Below are 21,187 nucleotides of genomic sequence, written 5' to 3' on the forward strand. Positions count from 1 at the left end.
AGTTGGGACCCTGACATTATGGGAAAAGAATGATTGCTTGTATCATCTTGCATAATATGATAGTCAAAGATAAAATAAGCACTTCTATCATGACCTTATAGAATTTATTGAAAATTGATTAAGAAAGAATATTCGTTGAAGTGAAAATGAAAATTTCATATACTATGCAAATATGATTGCAAGCCTAGCGAGTTATATGAAAATTAGGTCCCAACTTCGCATTAGAAAAGCTCATAACGGTTTGTTTATTTTCAATTTCAGGGTCCCAACTAAGACATGATTACTTGGATCATCTTGATTGTATGACAAAAATTTAGCGATCGTAACTTAATACTAGTATCGATTGTTTATTTTCAATTTCAAATTTGAATTGTTGTAATTTATTTTCTTAGTTTGTCGGAATTCGAATTTTTATTAATTTGTTATTTTTTCACATTTTTAAATGTTTTGCAATATTTTAATTTATATTTAATATTATTAAATTGTTATGATTAAAAGTAATAATTAATTTATTATATATAATATTATGGTTGAAGTGGTCATTGATAAACTTCTAAAAATAGAGGTGGGTGGGTTGAGATGAATATTGGTGATTGTGGAATAGAGAAAATTAGTTAAATATTAATGATGGTTGAATCATTGGATGTTGGTGATAAACATAGTCTTAGTGTGTTTACTTTGCATGATTGACAATATAGAGTAGGGCTGGAAATCAGAGTATCAGGTATCGGGTATACGAGACCCAACCCAATAGCTAATCGAGTATAGTTTTACGACCAGACATAGCTAAAGATAGTTATAAGCCAAGAACCCATGACTAAGGGAGGGTGATTAAAAGCGAAGATAGAAAGAGACTAAACCATTATTGAAGGATCAAACTAAAATCAATGTCAACAAAAGGATTTCATAAGATAATTGAGATCTGGTCACATAGATCCATACCAAGTCTTTACATGACACCTCATCGTAAGTTCGAATGAAATCGACTTAACTAATATAATAGGCACTTGAGTGTACGCAGCGAATTAATCTGATTACATGTATGAAGACATGTATTTCAATAACTCATTCATTAAAATTGGCAAAGACAATGCAAATAAATATCATACACTAAAATCAAAACATTTATGACAAGATAATACTTAAATATTTTCAATTCAAATGCTTTGGAAAGAGAAATAACCTATTCAAAGATAAACTTTTGCTTTATTTGATATGTAAGAAAGTAAGCCCGCGTGATAACAAAGCTTTGTTAAAGTACAACGACTCTTCAGCTAGCTCTTACTTTCCCGCTTAACCATTAATGTGAGAATATAAGAAGTCGCGTAAAATTTGAATTTTTAATGAAACAATGATGTTTTGGAGCTAATGTACAGATAAAAAAATATATATATAATGTAATTTATTTTAATTATCAAATTAATTTACAGCTAGACACATCATCATTAGATAGCTGAAATTTTAATTTGAGCTATAAATTAAATAAAAATAGTAGTAAATAAATTAAGACTATATTTATACTCCATATTTATAAATTTGGGCTAAAAAGTCACTGTAACTCAAGTTCAGACTATTAAGCCCAAAATGGATCAGCTCGGCCCATTTTATCCATCCTTCACTCACAATCTTATCAATTTATCGCCGGCGAATAGCCCTAGCGGCGGCGAGGCCGCGGCGCAAGCGCGATAATGGAGGCTACAAGCCCGCCCGAAGAGAAATCATCTGGCCATAATCCGAACAAGGGCCCGAATACAAAGCACAAAATCGTGGTGATAATGGGCGCTACGGGATCAGGCAAATCCAAATTGGCTATAGACCTTGCTTCTCACTTCCCCATTGAAATTATCAGTGCCGATTCCATGCAGGTACCGAATTTTCATAAATTTATTATTGTTGATCGAAGAACATACATGCAGTTTCAGGTTACTGACAATTACGATTTTGCCGCAGGTTTATCAAGGGTTGGATGTTCTTACTAATAAAGTTCCTGCTCATGAGCAAAAAGGTTTTTGCTTTGCTCTATTTTGCTGTTTTATCGAAGCATGATTACATGTGGTGCTGGTATTTTGCTTTTGTATAATATGTTTGATGTCTTGTTTGTGCTGTTTCAGTACCGAATTATGGAGTTGTAGTTATTCTGATCGTGCTTGTGTGTGTGTGTGTTTTGTTATCAGGAGTTCCGCATCATCTGCTGGGGACAATAAGTCCAAATGTTGAATTCACGGCTAAAGACTTCCGTGATTCTGCTATTCCGGTGAGATGATTTTCCTTTTGCTGTTGTGATAGTCACAGTAGCTCCACTTCATTTAGTGTTTTCCATTTGATTTTCTTCTAAATTTTATGGGAAGCTTTATCTTTTTACTTATGCAAGTACCATTGAACAAATGCTTCACCTTCGATGTAGCTGTTCTGTTATCTATTGCATCTGCCCTTAGTTATACAACGAGAAGTTAATTCTAGTGACAGTATCTTCAGTTTTAAAGACAAATTTTGATGGTTAAGTAGTAGTCCTTAAAACTATTATATGATCACTTGAATGATATTAATTTGCCTATAATCTGTAGTAGTAATATCTTGACAATCTTCTGCAGTTTTGTTGACTAATTATCTGGCATCTAATCTGCTTTTTAGCTTATCGATGAGATTTGCTCACGTAATCGCTTGCCTGTTCTGGTTGGAGGAACAAATTACTATATCCAGGTTAGCTGCTAACTTGTTTTACTGCTGTGCAATCATTTTCAAACCACCTTGTTATTATCATCTAGTCATTGTATTTTTGTTAATCTGAGGATCCACCTTTTCTATTCTTCTAATGCTCATGGCCAATATGTTTTCAGATGTGATTTCTATTTCTGACCTGGTAAATATCTTTGTCTTCAGGCTCTTGTAAGCCGTTTCCTATTGGATGATCATGCAGAAGATCTCGAAGCAAACTGCTTAATGGATACCCATGGTAAGAAAGACATTTGTTGCTTTCGTTTTGTTACCTAAGCAATAAAGTTCAAGGATAACGTTTCTTTAATGAGAGACCCGATATTGAACTTGAACCACCGGGTGAAGATTGTCTTTATACTTACAGCCGTCTGAAGGACCTCGATCCAGTTGCAGCAAACAGAATTCATCCAAATGACCAAAGGAAGGTGCGGAACTTCTTTAGATGATGATGGGAACACATTGTCATCAATTTCGTGTGCCATTCGTCTAGCTGTACTTTTTACCCTTTACCTTCATGTTGATCTATATGCAAAACTGACACGTTGGGATAGTTCTGATATTAGTGGATGTTTGATGTACCTTCAAGCTATACATAATTACATATGTATTATAGTTAGTCGTTTTTCATTGGGAAATTGCATTGAAGACAATACTTAAGAGGCTAACCTGTAATGTTGTTTATGTTGTAGCTTTTAGCTATTCATGTGAGTTTATGTGATTTTCTATTCTTAAGGTTTTGTCACATGTTAAGACTGCCACTAGTGGACTTGCAGCTCCTTATCACTAATAATCACATATCTACACGGTTGTTGCAGATCAAGCAATATCTTACTGTATATTCGCATCTTGGTGTTCTTCCAAGTAAACTTTTCCAAGGGAATACCATGCAGGTACTTGCTATGCTTATGATAAAATCCCGAGCACACCTTCATTTCTTTAAGCACGACACATTATGTCCTGTCATGAAATTACTGTATTTCCCATCCAGATACTTAATCAAAATTAAGTACTTAGCTGTGTTGTTATACCGATACTGTAACTATACAAACCGACACATGCATACATACTACATACTTTTGCGCTGATAGGCTTTTGTGAGATTTTTCTTTCGTTACATTCTACTAAGAAACAACAATTATAATGGGCAAAAAGTGATAGCATTGACTGAATTATATATAGTTTTCATTTGATTTCTAACTTTGGAATGTGGCAGGGCAGAACTGGGGTCAAGCTGATAATTTAAGATATGATTGCTGCTTTATATGTGTTGATGCGTCTCTCCTGGCAATGGATCTATATGTGAACCAAAGAGTTGACGTCATGGTTTCTACCGGTCTACTTGAAGAAGTTCGTGATGTTTACAAGTCGAATGCAGATTATACACGAGGGCTAAGGCAGGCAATTGGTGCCCGGGAATTTGAGGATTTCCTAAAATATTGGAACTCAGAATGTCAACAGTCGTCTGCACTCCCAGAGCTGCTCAAAGAGAACATGCACCACATCACGAATTCCTCTGGTGAAGACCAACTGCTTCTCAAATTAAGAGAAGCTGTTGAGAAAATGAAATTGAATACCAGAAGACTTGTTCGTCGTCAAGTAAGTGAACTCTCCTATGTGTAACTTCTATATTCCATGTTTTATTTAAAATGCTTTTGAGAAGTTGATAGGCAAATATTTGGTTAGACAAGTAGGCAATTTTTAGTGGTATCTGGATACAAGCTTAACTGATTGTATAGTACTTTTTATGAGTTTTATCGTGTGTTCATGTCAGTCACTGTTTTCTGGCATTTGGTGTTGATAAAATGGGGTTGTTATCGTTGAGTAAATTGCTTCTATTTATTTTAGTTTGAACTTCATCAACGGTTCACTTTTTCCTCAACAGAAGAGACGGTTCAGTCGACTTCAAATGCTGTTCGGATGGAACATACATTTTGTAGACGTCACAAGTTGCTTGCAAGGTATGCATTTTTGCCACTCTCCGTACATCAATCTCCATAACTTACCTGAACTATAGATCAAGTTTTCATCAATCTCCATGACTTACCTGAGACGTCCTGTTTCTGCAGGTGCTTCCGACAATACGTGGTCTGTGAAGGTGGTGGAACCATCAGTTAACATCATCAAATCTTTCCTTGATACAACTGCCAGAACAGAAGCTACCAAAATAGATGTTGAAGACACAAAACTGGCTGACAGGGACCTTTGGACTCGATACATTTGTGAGGCATGTGGCCATAGGGAGCTTAGAGGTGCTCATGAATGGGAGCAACACAAACAAGGGCGCAGCCACCGGAAACGAGCTTCACGCCTGAGAAAGTTGGGCATCTTATCAGGTTTAATGAAGAACCCTAGTGTGGATTAATCTTTGCTATTAGTTTATAACTGATGAGTTGAGAAAAGTTCATCAACTTAGCTTCTCTTCATGGCTTCTAAGGGTGCCTCCAATGGTGGCTTCCAATTTGGAAGCCACATTTTGTCCCATTGAAGTAAAAAGAAACCAGTTCCTATTTCAAAACCTAGGACCCAGCTCCCAGTTTTCACCCAGCTTCCTCTCTTTTCTGTGGGCCCCACCTGACAGCTGCAGCGCGTCACCACGGCACGTGTGAAACATGCGCGTGGGGCGGGTGACAGCTTGATTCTTTTTTTCTTTTCCATTTTAAATATTTTGACAGCTGCAGCGCGTCACCACGGCACGTGTGAAACATGCGCGTGGGGCGGGTGACAGCTTGATTCTTTTTTTCTTTTCCATTTTAAATATTTTTCTGGCAGTTTTTGTTTCCAACTTTTTTGTGTTTTTTAACAATATCATCCTTCTAACTCGTCTAAAACATATCGAATATATAACTTATTTAAAGTTCCCAACCAGAGCTTTTATTCGAACAGATAGTCCATCTTCTACTGATAGTGGCCCTCGAATGCGGCCGATGGGACAATAGAGAGCTAAACGAAAATTGAAGCAAAAGGCAAAAATGACAACTACAACTAACGAAAACAAGTGGAAGTATATGCAAGAGCTTATGCTTAGACAATTGAGCCTTCAAGAGGAACAATTTAAGCTCCAACATATTGAGTTTTGTCGTAAGGATACTAGTGGCATGTCGGTGGCAGAACTATATAATTTTAACATGATGGTAGCCGAGATCAAAGCTAAATATGGGTGGAAGTAATACTTTTAAGTGCCTTTTATATATTTTTAAGGGGGTTTTATCTATTTCTGTATTTTCAATTAATGTAATTTCAATTTTAGTAATGTAATTTTAATTATTTATAATAATTACGAAGCCATTTTATTTTATTTTATTATATTAAATCATTAAATGTAGAATTTTAAATTAAACAAATAATCAAAATATGTAAATACTATTAAATAAATAGTTATGCAAATAAAAATAATCGGGAAACATATGTATAGATACATAAAGGTAGTGTGTATTACAGTGAGATATTTTAAAAGTTAGAAATTAATTTTATTTTTGAAACATATTCCCTCGGTCCCAATATTCATGACTCCTCTCTTTTGAGCACATGTATTTAGGAGAGTAAAATTGTAATACCCCGTTTCCCCGAGCTAAATTTAGAATTTATTTTAAACTTAGATTTAAGATGATTCACGCCGGATTGAGAAAAAGAGTTTATTTTAATTCCAACAAAAGTGTTTAAAAAAAAATTAAAACACATTTATAAATTTATGTGCGTCGCATATTTATTTAATTTAGCATTCAAAGCATTTTTTTACGAGCTTTTATTTAAGCAAACACTGAACGATTATTACAGTTTTCATAGTACAACCTGGAAGACTTTTTATTTTATTTTATCTTATTTTATTTTATTTTTATTCCTACACCTACTCCCACCACTAACTCCTCTACTGCACATCACCAACTTCCCTACTGCAATACACCCACTACACCTACTCCTTTACAGGCATTCAAGCCATGCCTTTACAGTCAGACTCCTCATCTGCAATACAACTATACATCAACCAAGTTTCTGCCTTTTTCCATTAGGCACAAATTAATTGATCACTCACCACATATCACTTCGCAAGGAAGAAACTCAGATTCATAAGTCTATACAAAATATATTCCAAGCTCATCTCCTTCAACAATTCAGCAGCAAACGATCAGCCCTCTCATTCAAGGTTTACCAACTTAAATTATGTTTTACTTTAGCTTTATAAATCACACTAGAAAACCAACAAATACAAGTTTGAACTGCATAAGCTTCAATGTTTCAATAAAAGATGAGTCTTGAAGCATGATTTTCCCTTTATGTTAAATCTGCATACAATCTGTGTACATATATACATATATGAAAGCATGATTCATTGAAAAGAAAAGAGAAAAGATTTCATTTTGAAGCTTTGAAATTTTTGTCTCCTGTTCTTGCTGTGTTGAGTCGAGTCAGGGGGATAAGGGTTGACGGTGGTGCGACTGGTTGTTACCATCGGCGACGACCCCGTCGTCTATCGCCGGAAATTTCAGAGAGGGAGTGGGAGTGGTGTGCTGACGGTGGCGGCGAGGAGTCGTCATCGTCGCCTGAAATTGGAGAGGGGGCGCAACAACAGTGGCTTCTCGCTGCTGACTCACCGGAGTTCCAGAGAGGGATCGCGGCGGCGCGATTTGGTGAGGAAGAGGGAGATGGTGGTTGTTGTCGTTGCAGTCGCCGGAGAGAGAGATCGAGGGAGGCGGCGGCGTCGGCGTCCGTCGTCGCCAAGGGGGAGAGGGAGAACAGAGGCTGTTCCCGCTGGGTTCGGTGAACAGAGGGGAGAACGACGGCGACCATGGGTTACTGTCACCGGGAGGTTTGAGAGAGAGCAGAGGGAGGCCAGGGCGCGGCGGCCCTGCCGCTGTCGCTCGGCCACGGACGGAGAGAGAGAGAGTTACGAACAGTTGAGAATTCGAGGGAGAAGTGGCCGGAGCGACGTTGTCGCCGGGCACGATGGAGTAGCAGCAGAGGTCTAGCCTGTCGCTGCTCGCTTCCCCGGCGAGCTCCGGCGGCGGTGAAACTTCGAGAGGAGAGAGCGAGAGGATCAGTCGAGTGTTGAGAGAGGGAGGTGACTGATATGTGTTGTGTGCGTGACTGATGAGGGAGGAAGGAGGAAAAAAAGGCTAGGTGTTGGGCTAGGGCTTGAAGGAAGGGATTTGAGGCTTTTAGGCTTGAGCTTATGGGTTTTGCTTTTCTTTTTGTTGGGCCGAAAATATTAAAGGTTTCGGGCTGGGTTTTATTTAATGGGCAGTTGGGCCGAAATTTATTTAGTGTTGGGCTGTTAATTCCTTTTAACTGGGCCTGTTTTAATTATTAAAAGCTTGGGTTGTGCAGATTTTCATTTAAAGGTACTGCATCATTTTATTTAATTAGACTATCATATTAGTTTGATTAATTATTTTAAAGATAATTTACGTAATAATATTAATTTATTATTATGTGCATATTTTAAGTAAATTACTTATTATATGCTAAGCATGACATGAAATTGCATTTATTTTGCAATAAAAGTATTTAATTGGTTTTAATTATAAATCCAATTATTAGACGAGTAAGAATATTGTTGGTGTTCTTAACTCAAGAGAAATGTTTTCAATTATTTATTCATTAAATTTTGAAAACCCGGCTAAGTGAATCATAGAATGTTAAGCACTACACCATGACTTAAGATTAGATTTAAGGAGACCTATTGAGAATAGATTTCTTGTAGGCTTTGAGCATCAGAAGGATTAGCACTGCTATTCCGATTCAGAGATAAGGTTAAACGACAGGCTTTGCCTATACAGGTGGGCATTACTTTTACTATACGTATATAGAGATCCCCTGCGTGTCGTAGGCCTCTTATACGAATATATGCATGAGATGATTTTAACTGTTAATTTCAGTTTATTATTATGCCCAAATGATAAATGACTTATGAAATAAAAATGAAATGTTTATGAAATGAAATGAAATGTTTATGAAATGATTGACTGCCAAAAATGTTTATGTTTTTATATGTATCCTATCTGTGTTGGTTCGCCAACTTTAAAGGAAATCCAATTGGGATCCTATGCTAGACAAAGGTCGCTAGCTAGGGTTAACGTGTACACTCATGGAGACCGCGAGTCGCTTGCGACCGGTCTTGGCGTCCGTGGTAAGGAGGCCTCCTTCCCGGCGCGTGATAGAAAGGAACAGATATGGATCATATGAAGGAAAATGATCGGCCGATCGACTTTATGAAAATGAAAGAAATGTTTTAGTAAGCGCAGGTCTTTCAAGAAAACCCCTGTGTGTTACTGTTATGGCAGTTCAATTTATATATGTATGCATGAATGTATTTTCGGCTATGCCCACTGAGTATTTTTATACTCAGTCCTGCATGTATTTCTAAATGTGCAGGTTGAGCAGTTGATGGAATGGAACGATGTTGAGCGGGTGTTCCTTTGACATTTCAAGAAATGTAACCTTGAGTATACATCTTCATATGTATATCTCACACGTTTTCCGCTGCAAAACACTTTGATTAGGATAGCTCTATGTTATGAAGTTGTTATACGTGTTATTGGGTAACCCATCTTAATCAGTTCTCATTTATATGTATGTTTTATAAGTATCCAAATAATCATATATGATCCTAGCATTTTATCTATGAGTGACATTTCCATATACTTTAATGTTAAGTAATTGTCCATTTCCATTTCTTATCGTTCACCCCAAGTCATAACCCTTGTTAACCCGTCATTTTATAGTGGGATGTGACAGAGTGGTATCAGAGCGGTTCGTTCGCTCTGGCCCTAGAAACCTTATTCTAAAGAGTCGAGTCTAGTTTGATTCTTTAGACTTACACGGGTTCATATGGCACCGCTCAACACTCCATTGCATCGTGCTCAATCAAGGAAAGAAGGTAACTGTAGTTTCAACGTTTTAAAGATGTTAATGTTCTAAAATGCTTCATGAATATGTTTATGTGAAGAGCAGGTTATGATGAAATGTTGAATGTTTTGCCTTTCATGGCATATTTTCGCAATCTATGATGTTATGATCAGACGAATGATAGAAAAATTGACATATGTTTTCCCGGAGAACATAGATTGCTATAAGTTGCATGATCACAATTTTAAAAGAACATAGACTACTAGATTAGTAGGATATCTCTACAATCTAGATTCTTAAGGTGATGATGTAGAAGAATGAAAGAGAACTTAGAGCATTTCAGCTCCCTCAAGAAAACAATGATTCTTTTGAACTACAAAGAGGAATGGAAAGATATGTACGAGGTAAAGGAAAAACACAGAATGACGATACGCGACGAATTCAAGGTAAACGTTGCATCAAAGGTTGAACCATAGTCTCTACGTTCAAATGTTCAAGTACGACGGAATATCAAATCGACTTTTGCTACAGGATAGATTTTATGAATAGAGTGTTTTGCCTGTGTACGTATGTCTGTGTGTATATGTCTTAAGAGAGGTTTGGGGTTTGAGATCAATAGGATAGGGAACCTTAAGATAAGTTTAATTGTCATAATGAACTTATGTTTTGTTATGTATAGTATGTTCATGGCCCTTCAAGTTCGGGACGATGTTTCTCGTGTGACTGGGAGGTGATGATGTTGGACCTGGCCAGTCCACATGATCCAAATCTCAGTAGACGTCTTTTGGGTTGAAAACCCATGTGTTTCAACTTTCGGTTGAAAAGCCAGATGGGTTCATACTCGAGGTCATTTTGTTCGACCTAGTAGTTAATCATTTCATACCCTCTGGTCATTCTTTTGATTCTCTTGAACAATTTCTACAACACCTTGTTTTGATGTTGTGTTGAGTTTGAGCCTTGCAACTCGTGAGTTGTCATAATAGATCCCCTTGTTTGATAAGACCAAGAAATGTTAGTCTACCGATGTAGTATACTACCCAAACTATGACTTCATATTATTGTGTCTCATTGTGATTGGTTGAGATTAGTTTTTGTCCTATAAATGATATCGACCACTCATTATGATAGAAATTCAGAGTCCAAGCTAATACCGTAATATAGTGTTCGAGTACGAGGACTTAAGTTAATTGGTCTATGATAGTTTTAAGATAAATTCATAGGAAAGTGTTATTCATGTGATAGGTAACAAGAAATGGGTTGATGACTATTTTAGTCTTTGGAAAAAAGAATACCCCGTAGATGAGCCCTAGGAATGAGGTAGGAGCAAAATGAACCGCCGAAAAAGGACGAGGGAACTTATTCTCAAGTAAATCTCGTGTATATAAATTGGAATTAGGAATCCAATTGATATGAGGAGAGACCCGAATCTATTCTAGATCGGAAAGTTAAAGTACTAAGGAATAAGTCGATACCCTTAGTAATAGTTCTTTGGAAGCACTATGATCAAGAAAAGGCGATAGTGGGAACTCGATTCTAGCATGAATGAGAAGTACCCAGAATTATTTTCTGTGGTACAAATTTCGTGACGAAATTTCTTTTAAAGTGGATAGTATGTCATACCCCGACTTTTAATCCCTGATTAAGGGCTTAATTATTAATAATTAGGATTCGGCATCCATTTATAATAAAAACTGGTTTGATTTATCTGATGTGAATTTAATCATTATATATGTGTTTTAATGTGCTTAGTTAAAGGAAAATTTTTATAAATGTGGTGCATAAGTTTTAATTGGTGAGTTAAGTGTATTTATATGAGCCACATGAATTTTAAATTATGCATGAAGTCATGAATTTTATCTAAATTTGATAGTACATGTAACACCCCGTACTTTTCCCTATGTTGTGAGATAGTGTCTTAACACTATTGAGAATACTGAGATGTCAGAGAGATTGACTGTCCTATTAAGAAAATAGGAATAATGAGTTGGAAATAGAGTCGAGAAAGAAAGAGTGAAAAACCTTGATAAAAAAAAAAAAAAATCGGTCGGAGAGACGTCTAGTTTGTCTGTGTTTGCCGACTGCTTTGACGTGATATTATGTGAAATTACGTGACTGATTGATTATGTGAGTTTTGTTACGTATGTCATTGTGAGCAAGTTATTATGATTTTTATTTGATAACCTTAGCACTTGGAATTTTAATTAAGTTTTCAAAGCAAGTGCAATTTATTTTTACCGAGAAATCAAAGAATGTCGGTTTATGAAAATTTTTCCAAACAAAATATTTTCAAATTATTTTTCCTATGATGAGGAATATTATAATTGAGTGAGTGCACTAATATTAGTGCCATATTTATTTTAAATATTGGTCACAATAGTTTTGTAGCATTGCATTAATTAGTAATTAGTCTTTTATGATTTTATTAATGTAGCTTAATACATGATTTATTCTAGACTACACAACCTTACACACACATGATTATTTTAATCTAATAAGCATGTGATTAATTTCCTTAGCCTTACTTGAAGTGGACGTGTGGTATGAAGATGAAGGGAAGGGATTAGTGTATAGGTTGGGGGGGGGGACAAGTATTAAATGGTGAATAGTGTTTGGTCTCCAATCATCCTTCCTAAGCAAGACAAATTCACTTCATTTCCCTCATTTTCTTCACCATTCGGCCACTCTCAATTTCTCTCCCTCTCTTCCGATTTTGCTCCAAAAGATCACCATAGATGAATCACCAAAGCTTCCAAGTTCACATCAAGATCAATTCCTCCACCAAATCAACATAAACACCTTTCAATTCTTGAAGATTTCAAGAGGACCGTGGGGTTTGGTTTGAAGAGTGAGAAAGGAAAACTTTGATTTTTGTTTAATCTTGGGTAAGTGATTCTTATTTTATAGATCTAGATTGTATGATGTTATATGTGAGTATATGATCATGATTGAGCAAGAAAATCACCCAACTTATTTCTATGAAATTTTCGAAAATTAGGGGCTTGAAACCCTACGAAATTTTGTTGTTTGTTTTCTTGAATTGGCTTGAGTTATATGATGATTGATGATTATTGAGTTAATATATATGAATATCTTGATGATTAGCCATGAGATATAGATTTTTCTATTAGGTTAGTTTACCTAAAATTGGGATGTTGAGATCCTATGAATCAATTGATGTATTGATGATGGATTTGAGTTTATGAGATGATCTAGATGATTAATGATGGATGAGATTGAAGTTGAGGTTGAGAAATGAAAAATGAAAAGTGTTAGTTTGAGGAAGAAGATGACATACATATGTATCTATATGTGATCTTGTTTTATGATGTTGATTTGTGCTAATTGGTAACCTAGGATGTTAGAACTATGATTTGATCAATAGGTTATACATGATTAGTGATATTTTCAAAAGAGTTTAGTTTAATAAAAATTAGGACTTTTTGCCTATGTGTTATTAAAGTGATTTTGGCTTAAGATATATGTATTTGAGCATGATATTAGTGTATAATTATATTTGAGTAAGTCTTTTGTTGGCTAAGAAATTTTTTGACTTAGTTTAGTTTGTATGAGTTTTTGAGTTTTCATATTTTGAGAAGTCGATGATTGATGAAATGAGGTCTAGTTGCTTTATGACCATTATGTGAAAGTTTGTCATGTTTTATTAAGAGTTTTATGATGATACATGAAGTTTCATTAGAGTTTAGTACATGATAAAAGGGAATCTATATGTGTATAATGATTTATATGATGAATGAGATCATGTTTGAGTATTTGAGTAATTTTGATCATGAAAATGAGAGGAGAATTTTAATGATGCGTTCATTGAAACGTTTTACTAGAGATTTGAGGTTATGATGTAAGAAGAGAGTCAAGATTTGAGTATGATGAGCATTATATTGTGCTTGAATGTTTGTGAGTGTTATATGTGTTTAAAATGAGCTTTGATGAGTTTCCTTGAAGGAATGTTGAGTTGAGTATTTTAAGAGTTTGAGATGAGATTGTGGTGAATTTCGTAGGCCTACTGACCTACTGTGATCGACGGTTTTTCAATGTTAAAAAGCTTTGAAAATTTTATACCAAGTCTCTGCATGAGTATTGAGAACATCGGTAAAATTTCAAGTCATTTGGACTTCGTCTATTATTTTTATAAAATACAAAACCGAAACTGCACATTACTACCGAGAGTTTCAGAGAGCAGGGGAAAGAGTCATTCATTTCAGTAGCTTCCTGTGTGATCTAGCTTTCCAAAATTTTATGGTATTAACCTTATTGTGTTAGCTAGATATCCACAAAATGTGAGCCCAGTTTGACAACATTTACTATTTTTCAAAAATCCAAGTTTTCGATTGCTCAAAACTGCCGAATATGGTAGACTGTAGTAAAACAGTCATATCTCCTACAATACTTCGAGTTTTTGACTCTACTTTTTTTTATATGAAAATAGACTCGAAGACCTTTCTTTTGGTATGAGTCTCGAGTCCAGGAGGTGTCGGAGTAAGAACAGGTTGGATTTTGAAGTTGAATCAGTGTAAAAACAGAGCATGTTTTGATAATGTTTGATTGTGTTTTCTTATGTGCCTTATGTGATTGTGTTGTCTATGTGTTGAATGAGATTAGACGAGCCTTATATGAGAGATAAATCGAGACTTAGTACCATGATTTTCTTGAAACTTATCCTTGAACTTAAGGATTTGAGATGAGTGGAGAGTTTATATAGAGATGAGTAAAGAGATAGAATATGAGATAGAGCATGAGTTAAGGCTTTATAAGTATGGATTTTAAAAGGATTAAAATGTTTTAAATCAATTCCTTTTTAATGGAGTTTAAAATGCTTATTTAAGTCATTTATAAATGAATAATGAGAAATGCGTAAAGAAGTTCGTAAATGAATCGCGGCATGAGATTTTCAATTTCCCTAGTAAACTAGGGAGATATTATGAAGGAACAAGCAATAAACGAGATTCTCACCACCGAGTCACTACAACAATTGGAGAAGGAAAAAGTTCACGCACAAACAAGATATGTACACCACCTCAAGATGGAGGTAAAGAAAAAGGAAATGGAAGGAAAGCACTAGAACTAAACTTAAGGTATAACCCAACCCCAAGGCTAGTAGGCTCAAGTTAAGAGAGTGAATGCTTTGGCTAAAGTGCCAGAAGCTACAGCAAGAATAAAGTTGGAACGCCACCACAATAGAAACTTAGGAACCCCCATTAAATAATCATTTGAAAATGAGAAAATGAGTTTACATGGCAGAAGGAGTGCCATTAATCTTTAAGTGAAAGTTACCAAGATGATGAGAAAAGTTTGATATTAGAATTCCCTAGTCAAATCTGAGAAGGTGACTTAGGACGAAGGAAACAATTAAGGTAGTTCACCACTTTACTAAGATGAAGTGGGTGAAAGAATGTTGTTAGGTCCTGAACTGGTCCAACAGATGATTGAGAAAGTCGACCACATCAAGCAAAGAATCAAAGAAACTCAAGATAGACAAAAGTCTTACGCCAAAAAAAAAAAACGCCGATCGGAATTAGAATTTAATGTTGGGGATCGAGTTTTCCTCAAAGTCTCTCCCTCAAAGGGAGTTATACGTTTCGGAAAGAGGGGCAAGTTACGACCCCGTTATATAGGACCTTTTGAGATCCTAGATAAGTTAGGTCTTTGTAGCCTATAAGTTGGCTCTGCCACCAAGCATTGTGGATGTATACAATACGTATAGCACCTCGCAATTAAGAAAGCATGTGATTAAGCAAGATAAAGTAGTCCTAGCCAGGACCTAAGTTGTGATGAGAAATCAGTCCAGATACTTGATCGCAAGATTCAAGTTTTACGAGGCAATAATATTGTTCTCGTCATGTAGTGGAACCATCACAGGATGGAAAAGGCCACAAAAGAGATGAATGAAACGAATGACTAGTATCACAAAATAGAATACCAGATATGCAATTCCGAGGACGGAATTTTTATAAGGAGGGAGGAATGTAATACCCCGTTTCCCTGAGTTCAATTTAGAATTTATTTTGAACTTAAGATTTAAGATGATTCACGCCGGATTGAGAAAAAGAATTTATTTTAATTCCAACAAAAATGATTTACAAAAACATTTGTAAATTTAGTTATTAAATTTATATGCATTGCATATTTATTTAATTTAGCAATCAAAGCATTTTCACGAGCTTTTATTTAAGCAAACACTGAAAAAATTATTACAGTTTTCATAGTACAACCGGGAAGACTTTTTTTTTATTCCTCCCACTACTCCCACCTATTTCCACTCACACGTTACTTTTGTCTTCCACCCATCCACCACCTATCTCCACTTTACAACACTAAAATTAGCTAAATTCCCATCCACCACTACTCCCACCCTGTACTTACTCTCTTTCCAGCTTTAAACCATGATGGAAAGTAAATATTTTAGTCATGTTTCCACTCTTCTCCTACGCCAATAATTCACAAGTCACCAACCTCAACATATACTCATTCAGAGTTCAAGTTTAGCCAAGAACAACAGAAAGCAATTCATTCTCCTCACAAATCAAGCAATCGAGCCAATTCAGATTTCAACGGCTCAACTCAAAACTTCTAAAGGTTCATCCATGTACTCCCTTGCCTATTCTACTCAACCAGTTTCGTTTTAGCAATTCGTCAAATTTTCATGAGCATTAAACTGCATAAGATTTCATTGTGTATAAGCATGTTATATGAAAGAAAAAAAAAAAAATGTGAACTTTACTTGATATATGCATACAGTATAAATTTCATGTACTGCATTTACAATGGAACAATAAAAAGAGAAATAGAGAAATGTTATGTATACTGTATGAATCGAACTTGAGTCTTGAGCTTTGTCGGGTGGTGGCTGTGTGAATTGAGTCGGGAGGGGACGGAGGCACGCACGGCGGCTGTGCCGCCTGCTGCCGGCCACGGTTGGAGAGAAGGAGGTGGGCTGGTCGGAGTAGTCTAGGTGGAGGGTTGAGAGGAGGACGGCGGCAGCCGTGGGTTGCTGTCGCGGGAAATGAGAGGGAGACCGAGGGAAGCAGCGGCTGCTGCTGCTGCTGCTGCTGCGGTCGGTTGGGTGAAGGGAATGGAGCTCGGCGGCGGTGAAACTTCGAGAGGAAAGAGGGACGAGCAGATCTTGGAGAGTCGGGTGATGTTCTGGTTAAGGGTAGAGAGGGCGGCGATGGTGGCGGCCTGAAGCTGCTGCCGTAGGCCAAAGTGCAGCGGAGAGAGGCAGGGCACGGCGGTAGCGTCGCTGCCTGCTCGGCCACGGACGTTTGAGGGAGAGAAGAAGAACCAGGCGGCTGTTACCAGCCGAAGAGAGAGAGATCCGATGGAGATGGGGCGATTGCCGGCAGCTGTTGTCGCCGGAGAAGCCGAGCGGATTGTGTGAGCATGAGAGAGACGGTGGTGGCGGTTTTGGCCGCTGCTCGCCAGAGATCGAGACTAGGGTGGAGGTTGAAGGAGATATAGGTTGAGGGAGATGGAGGCCGGTCGCCGGCTGTCTCGCCGGAAGGAGCCGCGGCCGTGGGATATGGCTGAGAGAGAGAGCCGCGATTGAAGAGAGAGAGAGAGTAAGATGGGAAGTGAGCTGCGTTTGTGGTTGTGTGTATGCGTGCATTTGTTTGAGATAAGGAGGAAGGAAGACTAGTGTTGGGCTAGGGCTTGCATTGAGTTTGGGCCATTTTTATTTCAGTGGGCTCATTTATTTAGAAGAGCATTTGGGCCTCTTATTTAATCAAGAAAGCTGGGCCGATTTTTGGGCTTGAGTGTGGGCCGATTTATTTCAATTACTTGGGCCAATGATTTTGTTTTAAATTTTCAACTGGGCCTTTATTAATTTTTTTAATTGGGCTGTGCAGCTTCTTTATTTATAATGGACTGCACTATTTTAATTAATTAGACTTATTAAGTTTGATTAATTATTTTTAATTTGCATAATAATATTATATTATTATTATGTGTATATTTTAAGTAAATTACTTATTATATGCTAAGCATGACATGCATTTGCATATGCATTTTTGCAAATAAAAGTACTCATGATTTAAATTGGTTTTCATTATAATTCCAATTATTAAAGAAAGTCGAGTAAGAATATTGTTGGTGTTCTTAACTCAAGAGAAATGTTTTCAATTATTTATTCATTAAATCTTGAAAACCCGGCTAAGTGAATCATAGAGTATTAAGCACTACACCATGACTTAAGATTAGATTCAAGGAGACCTATTAAGAATAGAATTTCTTGTAGGCTTTGTGGACCAAGGGGATTAACACTGCTTTCCCAAGACAGGTTATGTGATTATGATCTTCAGGCTTTGCCTATCCAGGTGGGCATTACTTTTACTATACGTATATAGAGATCCCCTGCGTGTCGTAGGCCTCTTATACGAATATATGCATGAGATGATTTTAACTGTTAATTTCATATTATTATTATGCCCAAATGATAAATGACTCTTATGAAATGAAAATGAAATGTTTATGAAATGAAATGAAATGTTTATGAAATGATTGACTGCCAAAAATGTTTATGTTTTTATATGTATCCTATCTGTGTTGGTTCGCCAACTTTAAAGGAAATCCAATTGGGATCCTATGCTAGACAAAGGTCGCTAGCTAGGGTTAACGTGTACACTTATGGAGACCGCGAGTCGCTTGCGACCGGTCTTGGCGTCCGTGGTAAGGAGGCCTCCTTCCCGGCGCGTGACAGAAAGGAACAGATATGGATCATATGAAGGAAAATGATCGGCCGATCGACTTTATGAAAATGAAAGAAATATTTTAGTAAGCGCAGGTCATTTAAGAAAACCCCTGTGTGTTACTGTTATGGCAGTTCAATTTATATATGTATGCATGTTGTATTTTCGGCTATGCCCACTGAGTATTTTTATACTCAGCCCTGCATGTATTTCTAAATGTGCAGGTTGAGCAGTTGATGGAATGGAATGATGTTGAGCGGGTGTTCCTTTGACATTTCAAGAAATGTAACCTTGAGTATACATCTTCATATGTATATCTCACACGTTTTCCGCTGCAAAACACTTTGATTAAGATAGCTCTATGATATGAAGTTGTGATACGTGTTATTGGGTAACCACCTTAATCAGTTCTCAATTATGTGTATCCAAATAATCATATATGATCCTAGCATTTTATCTATGAGTGACATTTCCATATACTTTAATGTTAAGTAATTGTCCATTTCCATTTCTTATTGTTCACCCCAAGTCATAACCCCGGTTAACCCGTCATTGGGATAGTGGGCTGTGACAGGAAGCTTCGTTCAAAGTGGTCAGGATCATTCGTGATCAAGGGAATCTTTTCAAATGGAAGCATTGAAGTATATGATCACAATGGAGTTGATACGTTCGTGGTGAATGGGCATCGCTTAAAGCCCTATCATGAGCTTGCTGAAGTAGGAAGAGAGAAAGAGGAGTGCCACCTTCTCGACCCTGAATACGAATGAAGAGTGAAGGAAGGTCGAGCTCAAGACGAGAAACAAGAGCGCTTGCTGGGAGGCAACCCAGTGTGGTTACTTCGGTATGGTCTATACCGAATTTTCTTTTTTTTTTCTTTAAAGTTGTTTATTTTTGTTTGGATGCACTAACATGCAGGAATGTCGGGCCGAGATAATTTGAAAAGAGGCCCAGAGGTTGATCCAAGCCCACTTTGCGTTGCAAAGTGTGTAGGTGGAGAGTTAGGGTTTGGAACGGTCTGGAAGAGGGCTTACGGTGCATGGTGGAGAAAAAGAGGGTGAACTTTGGGTTCACTGCTGCACTACAATTTCAGTATGGGGTAACCCATACCAACAAGTATCTCTCCCTATGCCCACTGGTGACCCTTTTGGCAAAGAAGCTTGCAGGTTTCAACGAGGAAGCCCCGGATGAAGCGGCTGTGGCAGAAACCCGACTCTTTGATATCGGGCGGCTGGTGCGTTGGCGGATTGTTGAGATGGATGAAGGAGGTAACTACCGTTTGGTCCAACCAGAAGGCAGCTCAGTTCGACTTGAACCAAAGATTGCGCAGGAACAAGGAACTTCTCGCCCAGTCAGTGACGAGATTATCAAGCTAACGGCCGAACTAAAAGAAGTAAAGGATGAGCTGGTGATGCTGGGAGGAGAAGTGGCCACGCTGAGGGATACTGTGGAGGAAGGATTCAAAGCGGTGGAAGCTTGTTTTAAGGAAATCAAGGAGATGCTGGCTACGGAGGCGAGATCCTCCGACCAAAACGACTAAGTACTTTTCCCCTGAACTCGTAGATTAGGTTTTATTTTATCTTTTGTTTTTCTTGTTTTAGTGTCTGTTTAATCTGTTTTTGATGTCGAGTCTACTTGCATTGTTTGATGGTGAAAGATTGTGCATGCTGATTTCTGTTTTGGTATGATTGGTGGATTGAGTATGAAATGCATGATGGTAGTTGTGAGGATACTAAGAATACCCCACCGGTGAGATCAGGACCAAATTGAAAAATGCATGTTTATGGTGAGAATTTGCTGTGACTAGGAAATCTTGACTTTGTTTGAGGACTCATTTTTGCTAGTACATGATTTGTGTGATTTGGGCACGATTCTTTGACTTAGGGCCCCAGATTTTTCTTTGATGTTTAATATGAAAAATAATCCCTTGTATGCCAACTTGAGCCGAATTCATTCTTTCTTGAGCTTTGTTAATGCTATATCTAGGAGAAAGAATTTATGAAGTGAATAAAATGGTGGACAGGGAATTACAGGAAAGAAAGAAAATCTGGGCACGAAAAAATTGTATAAAAATTATTGCCCACAAAAGAATCAAAGAAAAATGAACCCCATTGAAAATGGGGGAATAAAGGGTTGGTTGTAACTGTACTGAATGTGTATATTGAGTAAGGGTGATACTGAAATTAGCCACTGAACCATATATACCTCACCTTAGCTCCGTATTCCCCATTACAACCCAACAAAGACCATTTGATGAGTCATACTAGTATGCTTAACTTGTAGTCATCAATCAAACTCTTAGAGGAACTAGCACAGCAAATTATGAGTGTAAACACTTAACCCGGTGCTTGAGCGAAAAGAGAGACTACCATCACACTTTATGCATGATCTTTACTCTGGTTTGTGGTCTGTTGAACTGAATGATGCATGTTGGTATGATCTGATCCTGAAATCTGTAAAAGTTTCGTGTCTTTTAGTTTTATTCCTTTTCTTTCAACCTTTTCGTCCGTGTCTTCTGTGAATCCACCTACATACTTGAGGGCAAGTATGCTTTAAGTGTGTAGGTGTGATACGTCTTCGACTTTTGGGCCATTTGGCCCTATTTTTCCCTTTATTTGTGTCGGTACAGGTCTGTCAGGGGGAAAAACGAAGTTGTGAAGGAAGGAAGGTCAGTAGAGCGGAAACGGAAGAAATGCGGTCAGAATGGACATTACCGAGCCTGGATTGCTAAATCATGTTTACCAGCATGGAGCTTCGGCCAACAAGTACCTCTCCAACTCAAATTGGGGCATGGAAACCTGGAGCAACCCACCTGGTATAAGTCACACCAAAGAGAGCAATCCGTCTGATCGTTACCATGAGAAGCAGACAGCCAGAGCCATAAAAGGAAGGTCAATCTCGGAGATCTTGAAGAAACAAGTAGAAGGTGG

General features: G+C 37.4%; 1 protein-coding gene and 1 long non-coding RNA gene across 2 annotated transcripts; both read left to right on the top strand.

Annotated features, from left to right (window-relative positions):
* The first annotated feature begins 1,561 nt into the window (after positions 1 to 1,561).
* Positions 1,562 to 6,010, top strand: LOC131017921 (tRNA dimethylallyltransferase 2-like). The gene is made up of 11 exons (XM_057946662.1): positions 1,562 to 1,865; positions 1,951 to 2,005; positions 2,175 to 2,254; positions 2,632 to 2,700; positions 2,881 to 2,982; positions 3,027 to 3,140; positions 3,531 to 3,605; positions 3,934 to 4,311; positions 4,598 to 4,673; positions 4,782 to 5,048; positions 5,582 to 6,010. The coding sequence occupies exons 1-11, from the start codon at positions 1,689 to 1,691 to the stop codon at positions 5,668 to 5,670; spliced, it is 1,482 nt and encodes a 493-aa protein (XP_057802645.1). The 5' UTR covers positions 1,562 to 1,688; the 3' UTR covers positions 5,671 to 6,010.
* Positions 6,011 to 15,942: 9,932 nt separating this feature from the next.
* Positions 15,943 to 18,773, top strand: LOC131017923 (uncharacterized). The gene is made up of 3 exons (XR_009099926.1): positions 15,943 to 16,149; positions 17,810 to 17,888; positions 18,485 to 18,773. It is a non-coding gene; the product is annotated as an uncharacterized LOC131017923 (long non-coding RNA).
* The last annotated feature ends 2,414 nt before the right edge of the window (positions 18,774 to 21,187 follow it).

Source organism: Salvia miltiorrhiza, chromosome 3 (assembly GCF_028751815.1).
Source record: "Salvia miltiorrhiza cultivar Shanhuang (shh) chromosome 3, IMPLAD_Smil_shh, whole genome shotgun sequence".
Lineage (NCBI taxonomy): Eukaryota > Viridiplantae > Streptophyta > Magnoliopsida > Lamiales > Lamiaceae > Salvia > Salvia miltiorrhiza.